At 55.7% G+C, this 23,604-nt stretch overlaps 1 protein-coding gene across 2 annotated transcripts in view; it reads left to right on the top strand.

The window, feature by feature from the left end:
• The first annotated feature begins 2,717 nt into the window (after positions 1-2,717).
• The window catches only part of DTX1 (deltex E3 ubiquitin ligase 1), a 37,287-nt gene continuing 16,400 nt past the window's right edge, over positions 2,718-23,604 (top strand). For both annotated transcript variants that reach the window (XM_067700674.1, XM_067700673.1), the window contains exons 1-2: positions 2,718-2,976; positions 20,428-21,106. In XM_067700674.1, coding sequence (XP_067556775.1) covers positions 2,718-2,976; positions 20,428-21,106 — 938 coding nt within the window. The remainder of the gene's footprint in view (positions 2,977-20,427; positions 21,107-23,604) is intronic.

Here is a 23,604-nt window from a genome sequence, read left to right as displayed (position 1 = left end):
ACCCCTGCAAAGCCATCGGTGAACCCTAGACTAAAATCCCAGAGCTCAGCCATCCTGTTGGAGCGGTAGCACTGCAGAGCTGGCTCTATACAGAGCCTCTGTCTTTAGCCTGCAGCAGGCAGAAGCAAAGAGAATCATGCCCAACCGGGAAAAGCCCCTTGAGCACTGGACAGCAGGAGATAGCAGGGGCCCCGGGGCGCGGTGTCGGGGGGAGATCCCTCCAGCTGTCTGGGGAGTCAGAACTCGGTTCTGGGAAACCTCCCCTGAGCAATCTGCCCCTGACCTTTTCTAGTTTATCACCAGCTGCCCTGGAGAGGAAGAGGAGCGTGGGCTGCTCTGGACAGACTCCCAAACAGGCCGCTGACCTCCGTCTGCCACCCAGGCTGGAGTTCCCGGACGCATCCTTCATCTTCCCTAATCTAAACACCCGCGGGCCCCGGGTGGTCCATCCCCCTCCAAGATGATGTGTGTTCTCAGTTGCATTCAGCCTGCCAGAGGAGGGAGAGCTGGTCATCCCATTAACACTTGAGCTGCTGCCACCACCTGCCTCCTTTTCCATCCAGCCAACCCTCACCGAGCATTTATCGAGCACCTGTTGTTTGCAGGCATCCCTTAATGAGATGACGGAGGGCCTACCCTTACCTTCCTCCGAGGTCTCTGCCTCCTGGCCTAGGTCCACCCCACCCTCCTGAAGGCAAGATGTTGTTGCCATCACACTTACCTGGAGTGGGTTTGTTGCCTTGGGGAAGTGGGCTCTCGGCTGGCTAATTGGGTACTGGGAGGAGAATCAGTGCAGGGTGCTGTCTGGGCACTGCCCCAAGCTGCGGTGTGATCCTGGGCCTATTTCTTACCCTCTATGGGCCTCAGTTGTCCCATACTTACACTTCAGATTCTATGATTCCCTCTGCCAGCCCCTCCTCACTCCCCTCCCCCAGAATAGTGGAAGGAGAAAAGAAGCCTACCCTAGAACGCTTTAAGATCTTTCTTCAAACAATCTCTGGATCGTATTCCATTCGTTCAAGCATTTATTGAGCATCTATTCTGTACCAGGCCCTGGACTGGGCAACTAGAATGTAAAGATGACTAAGATTCAAGCAGGCGTTCCAGTGGACACCCCACTCCATGCCTTGCATCCTGCTTGGGTCAGGAGGCCTCGCGGGGTCCCAGGTGGGCCTAGCCGAGGATATGGGGCGCCCGGCGACTCGCGTGTCAGCGCCGCTGGCGCTTAGGGCCGCGATCTGTCTCCTCCCCTTCCTCCTTCTCCGCCCCCTCCCCCTTCCCTCCCCTGAGCACTGCCGAGGCCGCCTCCCACCCGCGGGATCCCGGCGGCCGGCAGCAGGCTCACGCGTCCGTCGGTCGGCGAGGTAGTCTGTAAGCGTGCGGAAAGCCCAGCGCCCCGGTGCGCGGCCTGGGAGGCAAAGGGCACGGAGGGGGGACAGCGGCTCCCTCCCACTCCGGGGGGAGCCCAGGAGGCGGCGGTGCTGAAGCGTGAACCGGAGAACGAGGCAGAGCAGAGGAGAGGCGGTGAGAGCGCGGGGCGCTTAGGGACCCCACCCCCGGCTCCTTTGGGAGGCCCGCGCGCGCTCTGGGGAGGTCTGGGCTGGGGAAGGAGGGCTGTTCCCCCAGGGAGGGAGGCATAGACGATCCAGCTCCCGGCTTCGCCTCCTCGGTGACGCGACCCCCGAGGGGCCCTGGGCCGAGCCTGCAGCGCCGCGCATCCTGGCACATCCCCGCGCACCCTGCATCCCTCGGCCAGGAGCGGGCCCCGGGGGAGGGGAGCGCTCAGGGAACTGAGGAGGGGGCGCAGCAGGCGAGGAGTTTCGGGAAATCGCGCCCCCGGCCCCAGCCCTCCCTTCAGGCCTGCCCCAAGGGAGCGCGACCAGGCGACCCCCTTTAGCCCCCCTTGCTGCCCCCCCCCCATCTGTTCCCCATTGTTCTCAACCCATCGCTCTCCCGGGAAGGGGGGAGGGGGTGCCGCGCTCTATTCTTAAAGGGCCCTCTCCCCTTCTTGTCTCCTGGCAGGTCGCGAGCACGAGTGGGGTGGGGCGTGCCCACGGGCCCCCGCCCCCCTCTTCCCCCAGCCCAGCTCCGGAGCCGCAGCCCCGGCCGGAGGGCAGGGAGTACGCGCCGCATCCCTCCCCCGTGCGTTCTTCAGCCACCCAGGCCTTCCAGGACGCCGTGGATCGGGGACAACGGGGACAGGGACGCCCCCTTCAGCGGGAGCCGTCGGGGGGGGGCGGACCTGAGACAAGGCAAGCAGCCCCACTGGAGCCAGGCGCAGGGTCTGGGACGCAGTGGGGAGCGCAGAGGGCCGGGGCCGGGCCGCCTGGTGACAGGCCCTGCTCGGCCAGGAAGAACGGGAGACCAGCAGTAAAGAGCCCGGACCTAGAGTAGAGGCGGCTGCTTCACTCCCTTATCGGAGCCCAGGGGACCAAGGAATCTAGAGCACCGTTTCCCATCGTAAGAAAGACACTCGCTCTCCGGAGCAGCACCTTTACCTGAGACGGCTCTGCGGGAAGGGGTCTTGGCGCCCGGAACACCAGCCCACACGCCTTTAACTGAGGCCTCTGGGCCTCAGAGAGGGCCGGCAGTTAGAAAGGAGGCCGGAGAGTCCTTGCTGCCGCCCTGGGGAGAGAGGAAGTTCCCCACCTGCTCCCAGGCCCAGGAGGAGCTGAGCCAGTAACAGTAGGGTCCTGGCCCCTGAGGCAGCAGCGGCCATGTCACGACCAGGCCAGGGTGTGATGATGCCCGTGAACGGGCTGGGCTTCCCACCGCAGAATGTAGCCCGGGTGGTGGTGTGGGAGTGGCTGAATGAGCACAGCCGCTGGCGGCCCTACACAGCCACCGTGTGCCACCACATCGAGAACGTGCTCAAGGAGGATGCCCGTGGTTCTGTGGTCCTGGGGCAAGTGGATGCCCAGCTGGTGCCCTACATCATCGACCTGCAGTCCATGCACCAGTTTCGCCAGGACACAGGTGAGTGGACTCGCTACCCTCCCCACCCCACCACCACCATCACCACCACAATACCGCCTTTCATGGCGGGATGCTGAAATGCCCCCCGGCATCCCTGAAGAGGGAGCACAGAACTGCGGAAGGCCAATCTGCTAATCCGACCCCCTCCCCCCAAAAGGGACAGTCTAGCAAAGTCCTGTTGAAGACCTGGGTTCCAGTCCAGCCTCTCATATTAGGAGTGGGGCTGTTGGCAAGTTACATCACCTCTCTGAGCCTCAGTTTCCTCATCTGCAAGATGGATGGGTCAGTGTCTCTCACAGCTGTGTGAGGGTTCAATAAAATTGTGCTCACTGAGCAAAGAACCTAGAAGATCATTAGCACTCAATCATCATAGTAAAAAGGCTTTTCATGCACTTCCTCATTTGATTTTTTCCAACTGTTACAGCCAGTCTCACTATTATGTTAGTGGTAGTAGTGGTAGTAGTAGCCATCCCATTTTACAGATGAAGAAACTGAGTCTCACAGAAGTTGAGTGATTTAAACTTAAAGCTGGGATTTAAGCCCAATTGATTTCCAGAACCGAAACTCTTAACTGGTATCTTATATTGGCTCTAAGTATTGGTATTGTTGGGGTGATGTGATGGTGGTTGTAATGATGGGGGGGTGAGGGTGTTGGTGGTCTTGATGGTGGGGGGCGGGTAATGTTGGAGAAGATAGTGTCAGTGGTAGTATTGATTGTGAAATTTGTGGTGGTGGTGTTGATGGCTGTGTTGGTGGTGGTCTTGGGAGTGGTGTGATGGTAATGATGGAGAGGATAAGGTTGGTGGCAGTCTTGGTGCTGTGTGACAGGTGATGATGGTGGTAAAAATGGGGATGTCCCACTCTCAGCATTTCTGTTTGCCACCACTGCGGAGATCTCCCTAGTCATTGTTGCCTGGTGGTCTCTACGACAAGCTCGGTGGGCAGTGGGGAATGGTGAGGTCCTGCCTCATGGAAGCTACCAAGGAATCCTTGGCATGTTCACCCCCAAGGACCAGCTGATGGAGGTTTGAGGGAATTACAGTGAATCCCTAGATGACAAAACTGCATGTAGCAACCTTGGGGACAGGAGGACACTTTCCTTCTCTCTTAGAGCTGGGCTGTCCAATATGGTAGCCACTAAGCCCACGTGGCAATTTAAATTTACATTTAATTAAAATTAAGTAAAATTTAATTCCTCGGTCCCACTAGCCACATTTCAAGTGCTCAATAGCTGCGTGTGTCTCGTGGCTACTGTATTGGACAGCATCGATCCAGAACATCACCATCACCAAAGAAAGCTCTAGTAGATAGCTCTGCTCTAGACCATTGCTTGGTGCCTACAGGGTGGTCACCAAGTGTGGAAACACAGGCAAAATCATAACAGCTGGTTTGTTGATGTTACTTTTCAGTACGTCTGTGTTCCAAAACACCAGGTGTTGGCAGCAGTCACTGGTGGTACCAATCGTTCATTCATGCCATCATCGATTTACTGACCTCCTGTTGTGTGTTCGACCCCGTGCTAAGCCCTAGAATACTGCAAGGAGCAAGACAGCCAAGGTCAGGGAATTCCCTGGTGGTCCAGCGGTTAGGACTTGGTGCTTTCACTGCCGTGGCCCCGGTTCGATCCCTGGCCAAGGAACTAAGATCCTGCAAGCCACGCAGCACGGCCAAAAGAAAAAAGAAAAAAAAAAGACAGCCAGGGTCCTTAGTAGAGGTCTATTTGTGGAGGACTTATGCGGGAGATTCCAATGTAGTCGGTAAGCAGGCAAACACATAACCACACAGATAATCAGTTGCAGGTCTGAGAACATGAAATGAACTTGGTCTAGGAGTGGTCAGAAAGGCTAATCTGAGGAAGTCAGGTTTGAATAGAAATCTAAGGAATGAGTGTGGGAGACAGTGCTCCCAGCAGAGGGAACAGCCAGTGCAAAGGCCCTGTGGTGGGAAGGAGCAGAGTACGTTCAAATCCATTGCGTTTGGAGTGCAGTGGATGAGGGAAAGGTGGTAAAAGATGAGGCTGGGGCAGGGACCAGACGTACAGCACTGGACAGCCGTGAAAAGGGCTTTGGATTTTATCCTGAGAGTAGAGGAAGTCACCATTGAATCCTGGTGCCAATCCTTCCAGAGAGGCAGAGTCCCTGGTGGCGAATTGCTAGGCGTCCCCTGCCCCATTCTCTCTGGTTTATCCTGGAACCGTCTCTGGTGGAGGGCGGGGGTCTGACAGCAGAAGGAGTGTGTCTTCTCCTTGGCTCGGTGGTCTGCGTTCTGTAGGTTCAAAGCTATTGGGGGGGTGGGGGCGGATTTTCCAGGGCGTGACTTATGGTCCCTCAGAAGCAGCGAAAGCCCCACCCAAGGTTGCCAACTTGGCCACTTTGCCTTTGATCTCCACACTCCTGTTCGGGGCTCCTTTTCTATCCCCACACCCCCACTTGGGCTCCTAACGCCCCAAACTCCCTCCATTCCCCCTTTCAGCAGGTCCCTTACTCTCAATGGCACCCCTCTTATGGGTCAGCCTCGCCGGATCCCCCAGAAGTTCAGCTTCAGTCGTCTTCCCACTGCCCCCTCCGGGAGCTGCTCACTCCACACCTGCCCCCTGTTTGCCGGAAAAGGGAAAAAAAAATACTCATCCCTCCACAGGCCCCTGGGAGCTTGCCAAGACCCCCAACAAGGGAGGAAGGCCTGGAAACCTACGGGGCCGGCAGGGGACCTAGGATGCCTGGAAAACTGCTAGAGGGAGGGGCAAGATGTCTCCCACCAGACGTGTAATAACATGATCGCCCAGTTCTCCCAGGAGCAATACAAAGTCAAGGAAGGACATCTTGTCCTCATAATTAATGGTCCAGGAAAGAGCCTCAAGCAGGCGTTGTCACCTGTCCAGACCTCAGTTTCCACATCTGTGAAATGGGCAAGAGTATCGCTTTGCTAGCAGGACTGTTGAGTTGATGGAGAGAACCACACGTTATTTTATCCCACAGACCTTAACTAATTACCCACCATGAGCCTAGCATGTGCTGAACACTACAGATGCATGAAAGATGAGTCGGAGATCCTGCATCTTGAAGATCATGGTACACAGACACACACACGCACAAACAATATAAAGTTGTAAAACCCAAAGCTCACATGCATGTACTGAAATGGACACAACCTCTCTCTAGATTTTCTAATTGTAAAATTCTCGATAGGTTCATTGAAGCCAAACTTTAAGTTTTTGTGGGAGGTAGCAGCATGCCCCAGTGCCCTGACTTCAGAGCTGCAGACTTTCTGATAAGGTCAGATAGTAAATAGTTTAGCCTCTGTGGGCCCTACAGTCTCTATTGTAACTGCTGCTGTAGCTTAACTCTCCTGCTGTAGTTTGAAAGCAGCCAGACAGTATGCAAATGAATGGATGTGTCTGTGTCCTGATAAAACTAGTTGCAGCCGCTGACATTTGAATTTCATATCATTTTCACGGGTCATGAACTCTTTTTTTTTTTCCCCAAACATTTGAAAATGTAAAAACCACTCAGCTCGTGAGCTGTGCAAAGGCAGGCAGTGGGTGGATTTGACCCGCGGGCTGCAGTTCACCAACCCCTGCCCTAATACGTTTTTAAGCTGCCCATGGGGTAGGACAGCGGTGGTCCCACGGCATGCCCAGTGTGGCCTGTACAGAAATACTCCCCTCGTGGTGTGTGCCGAGGTGCACACGTGTGTGCATACACGCACACAGCACCAATCTGCTTGACCCACAAACGCCCTGTCTATATGCCTGTCATGCGGCCAGCGGAAGAATGTCAGGCTTGGACCACATGTCAGGCTTGGACCACAAGGGAAGGGCCAGGCCTGCTCCCATGGGGGCTGCTGTTTGTTCAGCTGGTGCCCCGTCACCTCTCCCCTGCTGGGCTGTTTTCATCACTCTCTACAGGGGGTGAGGTTCCCTTTGAAGCCCAGCAGGTCTGGAACCCAAGTGGCAGGGATGCTGTGACCCTGGTGTTCCTTTCACAGGCATATGACCTAACCAATTCCTAGGCAATTTCCAGATTTCTCCCTGAGCTCACACGGCTGGGGGCAGAGGGAGGGCCACCTTTCCGACTGACTGGCGACGCCCATTCTCTTCTCCCACTGCTGCTGGGGGCACTTATGGCAGCCTTCTGCCCATTCTGTAGATGGGACAGCTGAGGCTGGGTGAGGCCAGGCTGGGGACCATCCACAACTACTGTCCCCACGACTCAAAGCACAGCTGTGCCTGGCACTCCCAAGCTGTCAGGCTGGAGTCACAGGTGGCGGCTGGTTTCAGCATCTTCCAAGCCTACATCATCCCTTCTCTGGGTAGCTGGAGCACCACTCAGCCCTGGTGCCCTTATGGGAACATCCTGTCTGAAGACACACTTAGGCTGCTGGAGACCAGGTGGGGCCACCCAGTGGGAAGAGCAGCCATCACTGGGGAAGGCACCGCCAGAACTTAGACTCCTAGGCAGGTCGTTGTATCGATGGAGAGATAGAGGCCCAGAGAGGGTGAGTGACTTGCCCAAAGTCACACAGTCGATCACTCTTCTGGAACCCAGGCCTCTCAGACAGGTCTCAAGGTGGAGAATAAGGTGACATTCAACGAGCCAGCTGAGAGAGTCCCCTCCCCCTTCTCCCTTGAGAGCTCTGGCTTGTTGCCGGATTCTGTACCAAAGCAGAAACAGCCTGTGCAACCCCAGAGGCCTCCAGGGCCCAGCTACCCGGTTACAGGACCCCTTGGGACCCTCTCGCAGACAACCTGGAGGGCCCCAGGGGGCCGGGCCTGACACCAGGGGCAAGAAGGATGTGCATTTGGACTGGGAAGGGTCCGTCCACTGGTGGCCGCAGGTCCAACTAGTCCGTACGGGGGTGTCTCCCACCACCACCTGTCACACTGCCTGCACCTCCACCCTTACAGACCCATCCTGTTGCCTCTGGCTGCTTGTCTGGCTCCTGGAGTCTCTTCTGGTACCATAAATTCATCATCACTTTTATTTGACAGTCACTGGTGCCTGCTCAGTACCAGGCCCTGGGCTGGTTCCTAGGAACTCAGAAAGAAGGACAAGGCCGCTGCCAAACTGATTTCAGGGTCTAGTGAAGGCAAAGACAAATATCAATACATATCATGGGAACGGCAGTTGAACTCTTGGATTCAGATATAGATCTGAATTCCAGCCTGGCCCCTTGCTGGCTGTGTGACCATGCGCAAGCCCCTTAACCTCTCTGAGCCTCAGATTCCTGCTCTGTAAAATGGGAATAAGAATAGTTCCTACCTGAGAGGATTATTACCGTGAGGACTGAATGAGGTAATGTAGGTAAAAGCATGGGGAATATTGCTTTGCTCGTAGTACTCATGCTGAAGTAGGAAAAAGATCTAAGTACCTCATAGGAGAGGTACAGGTTACCCTTGGCCAAGTGATGTGGGCAGTGTGTGCCTGGGGCCTCTGATAGGGAGGACTTCCTGGAGGAGGAATCCTCCAAGACTTTGTATGGTTTAAGGAACACTTCTGGCTAGAGGAAACCCAGGCCTGAGTGGAAAACGGAGGCAGTGACAGAAGTGGGAAGAGGTAAGGAGCGGAAGGGAGGCCTCTTGAGTCCCACCGGGCATGGCCGGGCTGCCAGCTGTCACCCTTTAGCGGCCAGGCCCCAGGGGACCCAGAGTCACACTGCAGGACCAGCCTCGTTAATCAAGGGCCCTTGGAGGCCAGAGCTGAAGCAGGCTGGGCAGGGGCTGACGTAGGCCCTTCCTGACCCATTTTATACATAGCAAAGGTGAGGCTCAGCGGGTGGGGAGCCACCTGCCCAAGCTAGGAAGAGATGGATCAGAGATTCAGATCTAGGTGGTCTGCAGCGCCCACTGCGCCAGGCCTGGCTGCCCCAGCACCTTGGACAGCGCCCACCCACGGCTGGACCAGTCCTGTGGGGTGTGGGTGTGAGAGATCCCGGGTCAAATCCTCCCCATAGCCTCTTCTCTCTCCTCTCATGTACCCTGCCTCCCCTCTCCATCCTTTCCTGCTCTCTCCAACGCCCCCGCCCCCCCACCCCCGCATCCGTCCAAGGGAGCTAGGGTCTGACCTAGAGATGAAGGAGGTGACGGAAGCTGTGATGCGGAAGTGTGGGGCTGGAGTAGGCGAGGTGATAGGGAAGGTGATGAGAGCCGTGGAGGGGGGAGGGGCCGGGGAGGCGTTGGGGACCATGACTGGGGCCATTGATGGTGGGGTGGAGTTGGGGGTGTGATAAAGGGGACCGTGATGGGGAGGGTAATAACGGCTGTGATGGAGGGGAGTGAAGGGGGAGGCATGGGGGTTCTACAGAGGGGGTGACGGGGGATGTGATGGGAGGGTAATGAGGAGGGGCCAGGATGGGGAGGTGATGGGGCAGGACTGGTCACAGTGGAGCTGCCCATTCAGGCTGTGGGCAGTGGGATCCCTAGCTCCCTCCTCAGGGTGGTATTCTCAGGGTATGGAAGGTGCCCAGAGCCCTCCCACGCCTCCCTCCCCGCACACCTGTGTCTCCCTGGGCCTCCCTCCTTCCTCTCACTCCTGCATCACAGCCAGTGGTAGCCACTCTGCAGGACAGACTCCAGGTCCCAAGACAGTTGCCCCCACCATGAGTCCCCCTGGCCTCCCAGTCCACAGAGGCACCCCACCAGCTGCCAGCTGCCCTTGCTGATACCAGCTGAGAACAGGGGGCCCCAAATCTGGAACTGGCTGCCTCAGGGAGCCTTGTTGGTGCGGCCCAGGCTCTAGATTCCCTCCTTCGCAGCCCTCTGGTAACTGTGGGGTGGGGTGAGGGGGTGAGGGGGTGCTGGCTTTTGACTCTGGGTAAACCACACTCTCTCCATGAGCCTCAGTTTCCTCCTCTGTAATATGGGTCCAACAGCAGGACTCTCTCATGGGATTGTGGTCAGTACTAATTTGTTCATTCATTCAGCAGGAATTTAATGAGTACCTACTATGGGCCAGACACCGTCCTAGGCACTAGGGATGCAGCGGTGAACAGGACACATACAAATCGCTGGCCTCAAAGCCCTTGTGTTTTGGTAGGGGTGATGGGCACGATACAGGTGGCCGGACGCCGAGGAGGTCGGGGATATGGGGCTGTTCCTGACCTCTGGGCTCCAGGAGCAGGCAGGCTGGAGACTGAGTCTCCCCCAGGTCCTGTGTAGCTGCATCCTTGCTCTGTCACCCTGGCCAAGCACCTCTCCCTCTCTGGGCTCCTCCCATCGTCCCTCTGGAGCTGCTCCAGGCTGCCACCTCCACCTGCCTGAATAGGAGTGGCAGGCGGGTGATGGGCAATGGGAGGGAGTCTGGCACTGGGCCGTGGAGCTGAACGCCCTGAAATGCAGAACAAAGGAGGAAGCAATCAAAGAAGGCAGCGCTGGGGCTTCCCTGGTGGCGCAGTGGTTGAGAGTCCGCCTGCCGATGCAGGGGACACGGGTTCGTGCCCTGGTCCGGGAAGATCCCACATGCTGCGGAGCGGCTGGGCCCGTGAGCCATGGCCGCTGGGCCTGTGCGTCCGGAGCCTGTGCTCCGCAACGGGAGAGGCCACAACAGTGAGAGGCCCGTGTATCGCAAAAAAAAAAAAAAAAAAAAAAAAAAAGAAGGCAGCGCTGGTGACCGGGACAGTCCTGCCAGCAGCTGCAGCGTAGCCACCTCTTCTGCCGATGACAGGCTGGGCCCCGCCGCCACTGAGCCTTTGTGCCCTCTCCTGCCCACTGCAAGCAGAGCAAGCAGGGCACGCCAGGGGAAGCGTAGGGTTCACCTGAAATTGCACGTTATGGAGCCCTCCCCAGGTTCCTCTCTTCTAGGGAACAAAGGTTCATTCATGCCAAGGCGTTAGTCACCTGGGGCTGTGAAAATAAGAGTCAAGGAGCCTGGGGTCAACATCTATCTCTAAGTTGTAAGTGATTTGGACAAAGCCGCTTTCGTTTTCTGGGTTCCAATTTCTCCATCTAGAAAGAGGCTGAAAATTCAGATGCTTCCAGGACCCGGGCAGCCAATAGAAGTGTGTGCCGTGGCTGGGAAGGCAACGGCGTTCAACTGTTGTTCTCTAGCGCCTGGTACACAGTAGCCACTCAGTAAATACTTGAGAACATGAACGGAGTGACTGTGACTCAGCTTCTGCTAACTGTTGCCGTGGGGCTGCCTCTTTGGATACTTGGTGATTTTTGAAATCCAGACTTGAGTGAGTCCACCCCAGTTTTTAAATGCCTCGTCATTATATTTACAAGATGCAAATAGCGTGGCGCCCAAGACAATATCAAATTCCCCCTCAACTTGCAATCTCCAGCCGAGTCATTTGTAGTCCTCAGGTAGGTTCACTTGTGTGTGTTCGGTCATTCATTCATTCACTGACTCATTCATTCATTTAGCTAGCATTTTCCAAGTACCTACTTCCCTGTGCTCCTGGCTATAAAGGGATGCTAAGGTGGCTGAAAGCCAGCCCAACCTTTGAGAGGCTTCCAAGTTGGAGGGCACAGACGCCTCAACACTTAGTGAGCTCTGTGCTTTAAGGGCGGTACTGTAGGTGGAAGGTGCTGTGTGAGTCCCAAGGAGGAAGTGATTCTCCCTGAGGGCGGCAGAGACGATTTTAAGAGGCCAGTGCTTGAGCTGAACCGTGACAAGTGTGTAGGAACTCGGCAGGGAGGGAAGTGGGGTGGTGTGGGTTGCAGGACATTCCAGACAGAGGGAACAGCATGTGCAGATACACCGAGGCATAGCCATGCGTGATGTGTTCAGAGAATAACTAGAAGTTTGGTGTCGTTAGAGTGTGAAGCTGTGCGGACAGCTTGTAATGGGCCTTGAAGATGAGCTAAAGAGCTTAGACTGATTCATTCCTAAGGGCACTAGGGAGCTATTGATGGGTGTTGGGCAGAGGAGTGATGTGGTCAGACCTGAGTCTGTGGAAGATCCTCTGGCTGCCTTGGGAGAATGCATTACGGGGTGCGAAAGGTGGAAACCGGGACATAGGACGGAGGCTGCTGCAGTAGTCTGTGCAGGCAGTCATGGTGGCTTGGACCAGGGTGGTGGCAGTGGAAGCGGGGAGAAGTTCAAATCTGGCTGGGTTGAATCCTGGCTTAATAACTTAGCTGTGTGATTTGGGTAAATCACTTCACCTCTCTGTTTTGGCAATTGTACAAGGCAATGATAATAATGGTACCTGTTCTGTAGAGTGTCATGTGGATTAAGAATTAACATGTGGGGCTTCCCTGGTGGTGCAGTGGTTGGGAGTCTCCCTGCCGATGCAGGGGACGCGGGTTTGTGCCCCGGTCCGGGAAGATCCCACATGCCGCGGAGCGGCTAGGCCCGTGAGCCATGGCCGCTGAGCCTGCGCGTCCGGAGCCTGTGCGCCGCAACGGGAGAGGCCACAGCAGTGAGAGGCCTGCGTACCGAAAAAAAAAAAAAAAAGATTTAACATGTGAAACACTTAGCTCAGTACCTGGCACAGAGCAGACCCTCTGTGAGTGTTTACCATCGTGATGATGAGGATGTCTGTTTCACAGATGAGGAAGCAGAGGCTTGGCAGGGTCAGGGCAGCTGCCCAACACCATGAGGGCTCCAGGGGATAGAGGACTCTCTGCTCCTTCTGCTTCCTACCCTCTCGTTTCCATCTCTCAGCTGCTGCTGCCATGCCTGGGGGTCTGCACCCGAGTGTGCTGGAAGCCAGGTGACTGGGAAGACACACACACAGCCCATAAAGTGGGCAAAGCCAGCTTGCAGCTGCCAGCAGCCTCCAGAGCGAGGGCCTTTTGAAACCAAGTTGAAGGTGGTAGCCTCTCCGAGTGCCGTGCAGCCCCTCAGCCTTCCCCAGGCAGGGCTGGAGACCCCCTCCCCTCGCCTGCCCAGCTGCCAGCAGACCCTGGGGAGCCTGGGCCAGCTTCAAATGTGCAGAAACCGCTAATGGGCCGTGGCTCTGTTGACAAGTCCCCTGGGAGAGTCTGGAGGGAAACAGAACACTGCGGGATTATTGATCACAGGGCGGGAGGGAGAGGGAGGTGCCCCAGGTCCGCAGACTGCAGTTCGAATCCCAGCCCAGCCACCACCCCCAGGTGGACCTCCAAGTCCTCCCAAGGAGCCTCAGTTTCCCCATCTGCCAAATGGGGCTAACAGTAGTGCACAAAACCTCTAGGGCTATTGCGAGGACTGGAGGGCGCACATAAGCCCTTAGCACAGTAGCTGGCACAGAAGAATTCGATAAAGCAGGATGGTTACTGTTATTGCTGTCAGGGGGTTGGCCAGCCACGCAGATAATCTGTCGAGGGGTTAAGGGAGAGGGCCGCTATTCCAGAAGGCCATATAACAGTCTGGGTTTGAACCTCAGCTGTGTCCCTTACTTACTGTGTAACCTCCGTGCCTCAGTTTCCTCCCCTGGAACATGGGCTAGTACAAGTGGAGCAGTGAAGGGAACGTCTGGAACCGGGTGGTCTTGGGATGGCTTCTGGCTGGACCACTTCCTTGCAGATAACCTTGGACACGTTCCTACCCTGTTCTGTGTCTCTATTTCTTTGCCTCTAAAATGGGACGGTAAATTCCCTGGTAGTCCAGTGGTTAAGACTCGGCGCTTTCACTGCCGGGGCCTAAGTTCCATCCCTTGTCAGGGAACTAAGACCCCTCACGCTCCACAGCGCGGCCAAAAGAAATAAAATGGGATGGTAATACCCCTACCTCATAGGGCCACTGTGAGGATTAAATGAGTTCACGTGAGCCTGGGCCACAAAAGTGTGTTCTCTGAGCGAGAATGATGGTTATGATGACTTCTGGGTTGGGGGAGGAATCAGGAAACTACCCCATTGGGGCCTGGCATCCAGTGGGTGTTGAACTCATGCTTAACCCACTGCCCAACCCCCAGTCACAGGCCTCAGCCAGCAGCGGGACTCCCCCCACCTGACAGGATGTCCCATGACTGCCTCCCACGGGCCCCCCTTCCCGTCAGGGTCTGGGTGCCCCCAAACTGAGGTCACTTCCCTCCGGGAAGCCACCCCCAGAGGGAGTGGTTTGTTGCTGGGCCTTAGGACTGGCTCAGCCCAGGGAGGAACACTTTGGAGACTAGAGAGGCAGACAGGAGGGCTCAGAACCCTCCCGTCTCTCTACAGAGTCAGCTTTTTCTTAAAGCCAAAAGCTGGAGGGCTGAGACACCCACACACCCCGCCTTCAGGCAGAGGGGTCAGATCAGGACCACGTTCTCCAGCCAGAAACCTCTCACAGCAAAACAACTGAGGGCAAAGCTGAGGTAGTGAGTTCCCTGTCGCTGGAGGTATCCTAGGCTGGGCTACCACTTGGCTGAGTTAAACCCCTTAGAACCAGTCTAACCTGGCCTTTCCTTGGCTCCGTGAATAAAGCATTATCCCCAACCCTCCCAAGATTTCACTATTCTGGGACCTCAGTTGTCTCCTGTAAAATGGGAATAATTCTGGTCCCTCCCTAGAAGGAACCGTGTGAGGATAAAATGAGTTAGTGCAAGGAAAGTACTGAACACAGCCTCTGGCACAGAGTGGGGACTCAGTAAACGTTAGCTTTATTGGTATTGCTGTAGCTGCGGTCTTCCCCCCCACCCCGTCCCCCCTCTCTGCTCCTCCGTTTCCTGGCCTAGCTCTCTCATTCTCCCTGACTGTCCCTGACTGTCTCAGTCTCTAGGCTTCAGGATTCTGTTTCTTTGTTTTAATATTTATTTATTTATGTATTTATTCTGGTTGCACTGGGTCTTAGTTGCAGCATGCCGGATCTAGTTCCCCGACCAGGGATCGAACATGGGCCCCCTGCACTGGAAGCGTGGAGTCTTACCCACCGGACCACCAGGAAAGTCCTAGGATTCTGTTTCTTTAAGTCTCTCTGCCCCCCATTCTCCTGTATCTGCCTTAGCATTTCCCATTTTGATCTCGGCCCTCTGTGCATGTGTGTCTCTGTCTCTGTGCCTTTCTCTCCCTCTCTTTTTTTTTTTTAAGGTTTTTTTTTTAATGTGGACCATTTTTTTTAAGTCTATTGAATTTGTTACAATATTGTTTCTGTTTTATGCTTTGGTTTTTTTGGCTGCGAGGCATGTGGGATCTTAGCTCCCTGACCAGGGATCGAACCCGCACCCCCTGCATTGGAAGGTGAAGTCTTAACCACTGGACCTCCAGGGAAGTCCCCTCTCTCCCTGTCTCTTGCTCTCCCCACCTGTGTCTCGATCTCTCTTTGGTTGTCTCTGCCCCAGGCACGAACTGGTCACTGGCTGCAGTGGCCGCGGCCGTCCCCACACCCGGTCTCCAGGGGCCCAGCTCCTGCAATCCTCCAGCTGACATTTGGCCAAAGCCCCTTTCCCCTCAGTTCATCTGGAACAAGATTGGAATTTTTCAACCAAACATTCCTAAGAAGCGAAGGAGGGGGTGGGGGGACAGGGAACAAAAGCAGACACAGAAACAGGCCCAGAAATAGTACGTGCTTGACACAGGTTCCTAACTGCCATGGGGACACGGACCCTGGTGGCCAGTGCAGCTGGGTACCCGTGAGGCCAGAGAAGGGGAGTGGACCCAGCAGAGCCGGTCCATGTTAGAAAGACCAGCCGTGCGTTCAGGCCACCAGTCTGAGGCCCTTCCCATCTCCCAGGCTGAGGAACCTCCAGCCTCATCTTAGACCCATTGTTCTGGCCAAAAATCTAGGCCAGGGCCACTGGGGAAGAGAAAGAGTGTTTCCGCCGCTGCTCCCTTGGAAATCTCGAAATCGCAGCCCAGGCAGGTCACCAGGGAACCAGCTGGCCCCCCTCGGCCTGGTCCACGGCCAGCGTGAGCTGGGAGGTGGACGGACAGGCAGGCAGGCAACACTGGGCGCTTCAGGGTGCAGGGCCCAGCGGGGAGGACGGCAGCTGCCCTAATTACTCCAGCTCACCAGGTTCCGATCTCGTTTGAAAAGGACCCCAGGGACGCAGCCTTTAATAACTACCAGTAAACAGGCAGGAAAATCAATACCGGCTAAATAGAGCCCTGGAGAGAGGGACGCCTGGGCTGGTTGGCCCTGAGCTGGCTGGGAGGAGCTCCCAGAGTCCTTTGTTACCGAGCTGGCCAATGCTGACCTTAGGAACCCTGTCCCTCCTTCCCTGGGGACCCCTTGTGCACTTTGGCCTCTGCTCCAGTCTGCACTCCCTCTCTAGCAAGACCAACCCCTCCGGGCTTCCCTGGTGGCGCAGTGGTTGAGAGTCCGCCTGCCGATGCAGGGGACGCAGGTTCATGCCCCGGTCCAGGAAGATCCCACATGCCGCAGAGCGGCTGGGCCCGTGAGCCATGGCCGCTGGGCCTGCACGTCCGGAGCCTGTGCTCCGCAATGGGAGAGGCCACAACAGTAAGAGGCCCCCGTACCGCAAAAAGAAAAGAAAAAAAAAAAAGACCAACCCCTCCTCTTTCCCACTCCCTCTGAGCCCCGACCTATGCCAAGTAGGTTGCCTGTTTCAGTTGCAGATGCCTCATTTGCGCCTTGTGCCTAGTGCTGGGAACAAAAACATAGATCTGACCTGGTCCTTGTCCTCCTGAAAGTCATCAGCCAGTGAGGGAGATTAAGAACAAAAACAAATCACTTAATGATAGTGCAAAGATATACATGCAGTAAAAAGCAGCATGTGCTAGCTATAGCAGCAGAACGGAAAAGCGCTTCCTGGAGGAGGTGGGCATGTAGAGGGTTTTTTTGGGTGAATAGGAGTTTGCCAAGTGACCAAGGGCTGGGAAAAGGTGGGTAATGTATATACTAATAACAGCGTCTTAGCTAACATTCCTCAAGCACTTACCGTAGCCAAGCGCTCCGCCAAGCACCTGTGATGTGCATAATCTTACTTTGCCCCACAGTCATCCCTTGGGGGTGGGTATTAATACCCCATTTGACAGATGAGGACACTGAGGCTAAATGTGGAGCCAGGACTGGCACATGGCCTGTGAGACTTCTGAGTTGTTTCTCTCAACCACTTCACTCTGCCCCTCCCGCCCCTGACCCTGCCCTGCCCAGCTCAAGACCTGGCACACGGAGGTGATTAAATATAGCAAGTTCCCACCCCCTGCCTTCCCATTCAGGGGTCACACCTTCCATGTAACACAGCACCCCAACCCTTAACTGGGAGGCTAATGGTGGTACTTTGGACACATCGGACCTGAAGATCATCTGTCACGAGCCCTCATTTTGCAGATGAGGAAACTGAGGCTCTGAGAGGGGAAGACCAGGACTTGGGAGCAGATGGGAACAGGATCCCAGATTTTCCCTCTAACTAATCCCCTCTCAGGCCTGCCCTGGAAGAACACCGTCGTCAAGGAAAAAGTCAATATGCACACGCTAAATTAAAACGATAAACAGACTGGAGAATGAGGCTGCCCTGGAGGCCTGGGAGGGGGGAGTTTTCATACGACTGACTGGCACAGGAGCCCGGGGACTCCACGCCCACCACGCCTCTCTCATTACAGCTACAGCTCTGTGCCTCGACTTCCCCAGTTCTCGGAGTCTGGGAGGTTGACAGAGAGCAGGGGGTAGCCCATAGCCCTTGGGATTCAAACAGTGAGAGCAGAGGACTAGCTGTTTCGGCCCTGGGTCAGGACCCAAGTGAAGGTCAGATAGAGTCTGTGCCCAGGAGAGAGAAGCTTAAGCAAGGCAGGGGAAGGAGGGGGTCCTCAGGATGGACCATGATGGGTCCTCATCCATCTGGCTGCAGATTCCAGGGCCAGGCACCCTGGGGTTGTGCCAGTTGACAGTGGAAACACTCCCCACGTAGGGAGGGCCCACTGCGTGCTAGGCACTGTGCTAGGCGCAGGGATAGAGCCAGGAGTAAAGCAGACAAGATCCCTGACCTTGTACGGGGGAGACAGAGAGTAAAGCAAGTCTGCAGATGCATGTATCATGCAGGTAGCACTGAGTGCCAGGAAGAGAGATAGAGCAAGGGAAGAGGGTGGCAATGGAGGGCCATGGAAGGGTGGCGTTTCCAACGAGGGGATGTTTGAACAGAGACCTAAAAGAAAGGAGGGGGAAAACTGTGAGAACGTCTGGGAGTGGCTAGGTCATATTCCAGGGGGAGGGGACAGCAAATGCAAAGGGCCTGAGGCTGGACATTGCTTCAGTTGTTTGAGGAACAGCAGTGGGGCCAGGGAGTGAGTGAGAGGTGGGCTTTATAGACCCGTGGGACTTTGTAGAGGCTTTATAGACAATGTGGTGCTTTGTAGGTCATGGCCAGGACTTTGACTTTGACTCCAAGTAAGCAGGGAACCATGGGAGAATTTTGAGTCAAAGAAGAACGTGATCTGACTTGCATTGAATGAGATCCCTCTGGCTGCTGTGTGGCGAAGAGACGACAGAAGGCAAGGACAGCAGTGACCAGTAATGAGTCTACTGCAATAGTCCAGGCGAGAGAAACACAGTGGCTTGGACCAGGCAGATTTGGTGCGATGGGGAGAGGGAGAAGTGGTCAGATGTGGGATGTATTTGAAGATAGAGACCACTGGATTTACTGATAGACTGGACGTGGGGCATGACATGAGAAGTCAGGGATGGATCCAAGGATTGGGGGTTTGGGGCTTGAGCAAAAGGAAGGATGGAGCTGCCAGTAACTGCAACAAGGAAGGAGGAGCAGGTTTGGGGTGGAGGAAGACCACAGCTCTGCTATGGCAGAGCTGAGTTTGGGAAGCCCATTGGACCTGCATCGGAAGGTGCAGAGGGAGCACTTGGATACACAAGTCTGGCTCTAAGGGCAGAGGACATTGGAATCATCAGAGTAGAGACACTATTTGTCTTGATGGATCCTTTTAGCAACCTTATAAGGAAGGTGTGCTTGTGCCCATTTTAGAGATGATAAAACTGAGGCTCAGAGCCATTGAGTTGCCTGATCACAGACACACAGCTGGAAAGTTGGGCAGTTGGGGCTTGAAATGAGGTCTGTCTGCCTCCCAGCCCTGGTGCCCCACCCAGACCCTGTGCTCTGTGGCTCTTCTCACCAAATCCTCCCAGCAGCCCCGTGTGAGAGGGGAGGGGTGGCTCATGGATTACCATCACCTTCATTTTCGAGATGGGGCCACCGAGACTTAGGGAGACTTAAGGGACTTGCCCACAGTTGAGGAGCAGTCAAGCGTGCAGCCTTCCTGCCGGTGTGCCACGTGAACCAAAAGAATCTCTCCACGCTGGCCCCAAGGCACAGGGCAGCCTAAAGGCACTGAAAAGTCTTGCAGCCTGGACCTTGTTCATCTCTTTTTAACCCAGTGTCCATGGAGCCTTGCTCTCAGAAAGCATCTAGAATTGGGAAGCACGGAGCAGAGGCTGGGAGCCAAATTTCAGGGCCCCTGTTTTTAAAATGGGAGCATGATTACCCACCTGGCTGGGGCTGTCACGTGGTTATGTTCATTTTGAATGACCGCTCAGCGCGAAGCCCTCCACAGAGCAGAGAGGCAGCATGTTTGCTAAAAGAAGGAACAAATAAACAAACAGATGCATGAAAAAAGGAATAAATAAGTGGATGAAGGAATGGACCAATGCAAGGATAGCAAAAGGCATGAAAGAATAAAATAACCGAACTCAGAATGGATCGATATCTGAACTAATGAATTCATTCACACATTCAGCAAATATCCAGTGAACACCTACTGTGTGCAGGCGCTGGGGATACAGCAGTGAATAAAACGAAGTCCTTGCCTTGTGGCACTGACATTCTAGTGGGAGGAGACAGACAGAAAGCAAGATATATATGTAACATATAAAGTATACCAGATGGAACAGGGAAGGAGAGAAGGGAAAGTAGGAATGTGGAAGGGTGCACATTTTTATATAGGGTGGTCGTAAGTGAGGGAATGATTGAAATCATGGATAAAGTTGCTGAAGGAGAATAAGTGCAGGTATGAATGGTGGCAGGCACGGGTGAATGAGCTGAGAGAATTATTGAATGAATGAACTGAGGAAGGCATGAATAAAGGAATGCACGAATGAAAGAATTAAGGAATGCATAAATGAACTTGTGCTTGAAGTAATTAATGAATGGATGGGCTGATGAACGGATTACTGAATGAGTGAACTAATGAAGGAAAGAAGGACCGTCAGTGTCGGCACGGTCGTGGCCTCTGTGGATCCCGGCTCCCACCCCAGGCTCTGACTCTGCTTCCCACCCCCTCCTTGTCTGAACAGCCCACACCTCCTTCTCCCTTCTCCTCCCCCAGGGCCTGTGATGGGCCACTGCTTCAGTGCCTGTGTTGACCCTTCAGTGGTGGGGGCAGCTTGCGACCCCTGCCCCCCTTGCTGACTTGCATCCCCGTCCTGACACCCCGCTTCCTTGCCTTCCACGCCCCCCTCCCCGGGCCCGCTCTCCTCTCGCCCCAACCCATATGTGCTGACCCTCAAGCTCGCCCCTGCCCGTACTGACCCTCCAGCCCGTGCTGACCCCGGTGTTGTCCCCCGCCCCTCCGGCCTGTCCCGATCCCCCTGGCCGCGGATGTTAACGGCCCTCCGGTCCTGACTCCCGTCCCCCTTGTGAGCACAGGCACCATGCGGCCGGTGCGGCGCAACTTCTACGACCCGTCGTCGGCGCCGGGCAAGGGCATCGTGTGGGAGTGGGAGAACGACGGCGGCGCGTGGACGGCCTACGACATGGACATCTGCATCACCATCCAGAACGCCTACGAGAAGCAGCACCCGTGGCTCGACCTCTCGTCGCTCGGCTTCTGCTACCTCATCTACTTCAACAGCATGTCGCAGATGAACCGCCAGACGCGCCGGCGCCGCCGCCTGCGCCGCCGCCTGGACCTCGCCTACCCGCTCACCGTCGGCTCCATCCCCAAGTCGCAGTCGTGGCCCGTGGGCGCCAGCTCGGGCCAGCCCTGCTCGTGCCAGCAGTGCCTGCTGGTCAACAGCACGCGCGCCGCTTCCAACGCCATCTTGGCTTCGCAGCGCCGCAAGGCGCCCCCCGCGCCCCCGCCGCCCCAGCCGCCGCCCGGAGGACCAGCGGGCACGCTCGCCGTGCGCCCCAGCGCCACCTTCGCAGGCGCCGCGCTCTGGGCCGCGCCCGCCGCCGGCCCCGCCGAGCCCGCGCAGCCCCTCAGCGCGTCCCCGCGGAGCCCGAGCGCCCCCAGCGGCGCGCCCACCCCGGGGCAGAACAACCTCAACCGGCCCGGGCCCCAGCGCGCCACCAGCGTGAGCGCACGCGCCTCCATCCCGCCGGGGTAAGCCGGGCCCTGGGCGCAGGGGTAGCTGCCCACTGGGGCTAGGAACAAAGAATTACAATAATAATTATAATAACCACAAGTAATATCTAGCATCTATTAAGTATTCACTTTGTGCCAAGCGTTAACTAAGCACCTTAACGCTCATTTATCTCCAGGCGTAAGGACCCTGTGACGTAGGGAGAGTCATCATCCCCGATTTACAGATGAGGAAACTGAAGCACGGGGAGAGTTAGTAACATTTCCCAGATCGCACAATTCACAGTGATGGGTCCATAGCAGCAACTATAATGGTGTACAGTCCATGTTTATTATTTACTAAACTCCTTATCTACACCACCTCACTTATTACACACACACACACCCCAAAATTCCACCATGCCCCTGCTACAGATGGAGAGGCTGAGGCTGGGAGAGGTACGGCGCCTTCTGAGGGCCACCCAGGTGGAGAGCAGGGATTGGAATTCACACCAATTCCAGGATTCTGTGCTGTGTTGTCTTCGAATTTTTGGAGGGTTTCCACCCCTGCCCCAGTCCATACCCATCTCATGTGGAGGCTCAAAGCAAGCATTAGGCCCTTGTCCGAAACATTTCCCCTATAGGCCACGTCTAAATATCACCATCACTTGGGGCTAATACTGTGATTTTCAAGCTGGGCTTTAGGGACTCCTGGGGTGACCCGAGATAGTGGCAGGAGAGGGTGGTGGTTAAGAGGTCAGGCACACAAGAGCCAGCCTCTCTGCTCTTGTTTTAACCAGAGCAGCCCTTTTTGGAATCTCTTTTGTGAACTGGCTTTCCCAGCAGGATTTCACTGAGGAAGGGAACCCGGCTCACACCAACTTTGGAAGTCCCTGGGTTAAGGCATCCAGGCCCCGGGATGGGGACCCAGCGAGCCTGTCAGCTCCCCACCCTGGAGCCCAGGTTCAGTTGATCTCAGCAGAGGACCAGGCCCTGAAGTGGTGGGAGAGAGAGGGAGGGGCAAAGACCTCGACCTTGAGATAGACCAGAGGGAAAAGAGCAGCTGGGGTGTGGGTCGTGGTGCCCAAAAGGCGGAACGGGCACCAAAAGTCAGCTCTGCTCTAATTCCTCTGGCACGGCCCAGGAGAGCGACCGTGCTGATCTGACCTCAGCAAAGGCCAGGCATGGAGACAACCTCTGAGGTCACCGTATCCAGGTCTCCCCTTTCACCAACAGAAACTGAGGCCTGGGGAAGGGAAGGGACTCTGAATTAGGCTGCCCTTCTGAACCTTTGAGAATCTGACTGCTTGGGTTCAGATCCCCTATTGGCAGCCACTTACGAGCCGTGAGGTCTGGGGCAAGTCCCTCCCCTTCACTGAGCTTCGGTTTCCTCATCTGTGAAATGGAAGCTGTGTGCCTGATCGTAGCACCTGTGTCGCAATAGTCCTGCAGTGGCAGCCAGGACTACCATTGTTATCCAGGAGGAGGGCTGGTGTGGGGGGCAGGGGAGCTGTGATTTTCCATGGGAAGGACTACAGCAACCACCGCCTGCCAGCCTCGCCCTCCCTTCCCCTCCTCGCCACCTTCCCCTCCAGGCCATTCCTCTATGGCCCGACCGTCCCAGTGCCCACAGAGAGGAGCCCTGAGGAGGTCAGGGAAAGCATCTCGGGGAAGCAGTGCGGGAGGGACTTACCCATCTGGGGATCACAGACAGGTTTTCACTGTGGCTCCTTGTAAATTGCGACCTGGCTCTGGCTCCCCTATGAAAAGAGAGGGTTGGAGGGCCCCAGAATGACAAGAAGAGTAGAACAGCAAGTTGGAGTAGATGCAGGAGGGGGCAGAAGCGGGAAAGTCCCAGGGGCCTTTGCAGCAAGAATTCAAGAACCTTCTCTCTGGGGCTATATTGTTGAAACCCACTAGTGGATTATGAAATCAGAAGGTTGTAACCAGAATTTCCTGGCAATGGAATGGAATAGAATAGAATAGAAAAGAAAATATTGGCATGTGTCATACATAGTAACAGTAAGAATTGTTCCATGAACCTTTCGCATGATTTCTACATGTGTTTAATGGGTCGCCAGGTGAAATGAATTTCTTAGTCACTGATGAAAGTTTTGAAAGCCACTGTCTTAGGGCAAGCTGGGAATTGCTCAGTATCGGTTCTCCACATGTGTACTGTGGGTGCATGTTTACAGAGACCAACAAGACAAACAGGGTCCAAACTGCCAGACGTACAGCCAGCAAACGAGTAAATGAACACAATTGCTGGAGAGAGAGGGAAGTGCTACGGAAGGTGGTGGGATGGGGTGGTGTGGTTGAGAGGGAACGGGATAGTCAAGGCAGACCCCACCGAGGAGGTAGGCAGCCGGGCCTGGAGAAAGGCCGTTCCAGACAGAGGGAACAGCAAGCACAGCTTCAATGGGGCTTAGAGGACACGGCACGTTTAGAGAAGAGCTAGAGGTGTGGGGAGGCCTGGAGTGTGAGATGCCAGTGAGAACAGAAAAGGGCATCCCAGGCAGGGGCAGTGCAAGTGCAAAGGG

The sequence above is a fragment of the Pseudorca crassidens genome, chromosome 12 (genome assembly GCF_039906515.1).
Source record: "Pseudorca crassidens isolate mPseCra1 chromosome 12, mPseCra1.hap1, whole genome shotgun sequence".
Classification (NCBI taxonomy): domain Eukaryota; kingdom Metazoa; phylum Chordata; class Mammalia; order Artiodactyla; family Delphinidae; genus Pseudorca; species Pseudorca crassidens.
Note: the sequence above shows the minus strand (reverse complement) of the source record. Positions and strands in the feature narration are given on the sequence as shown.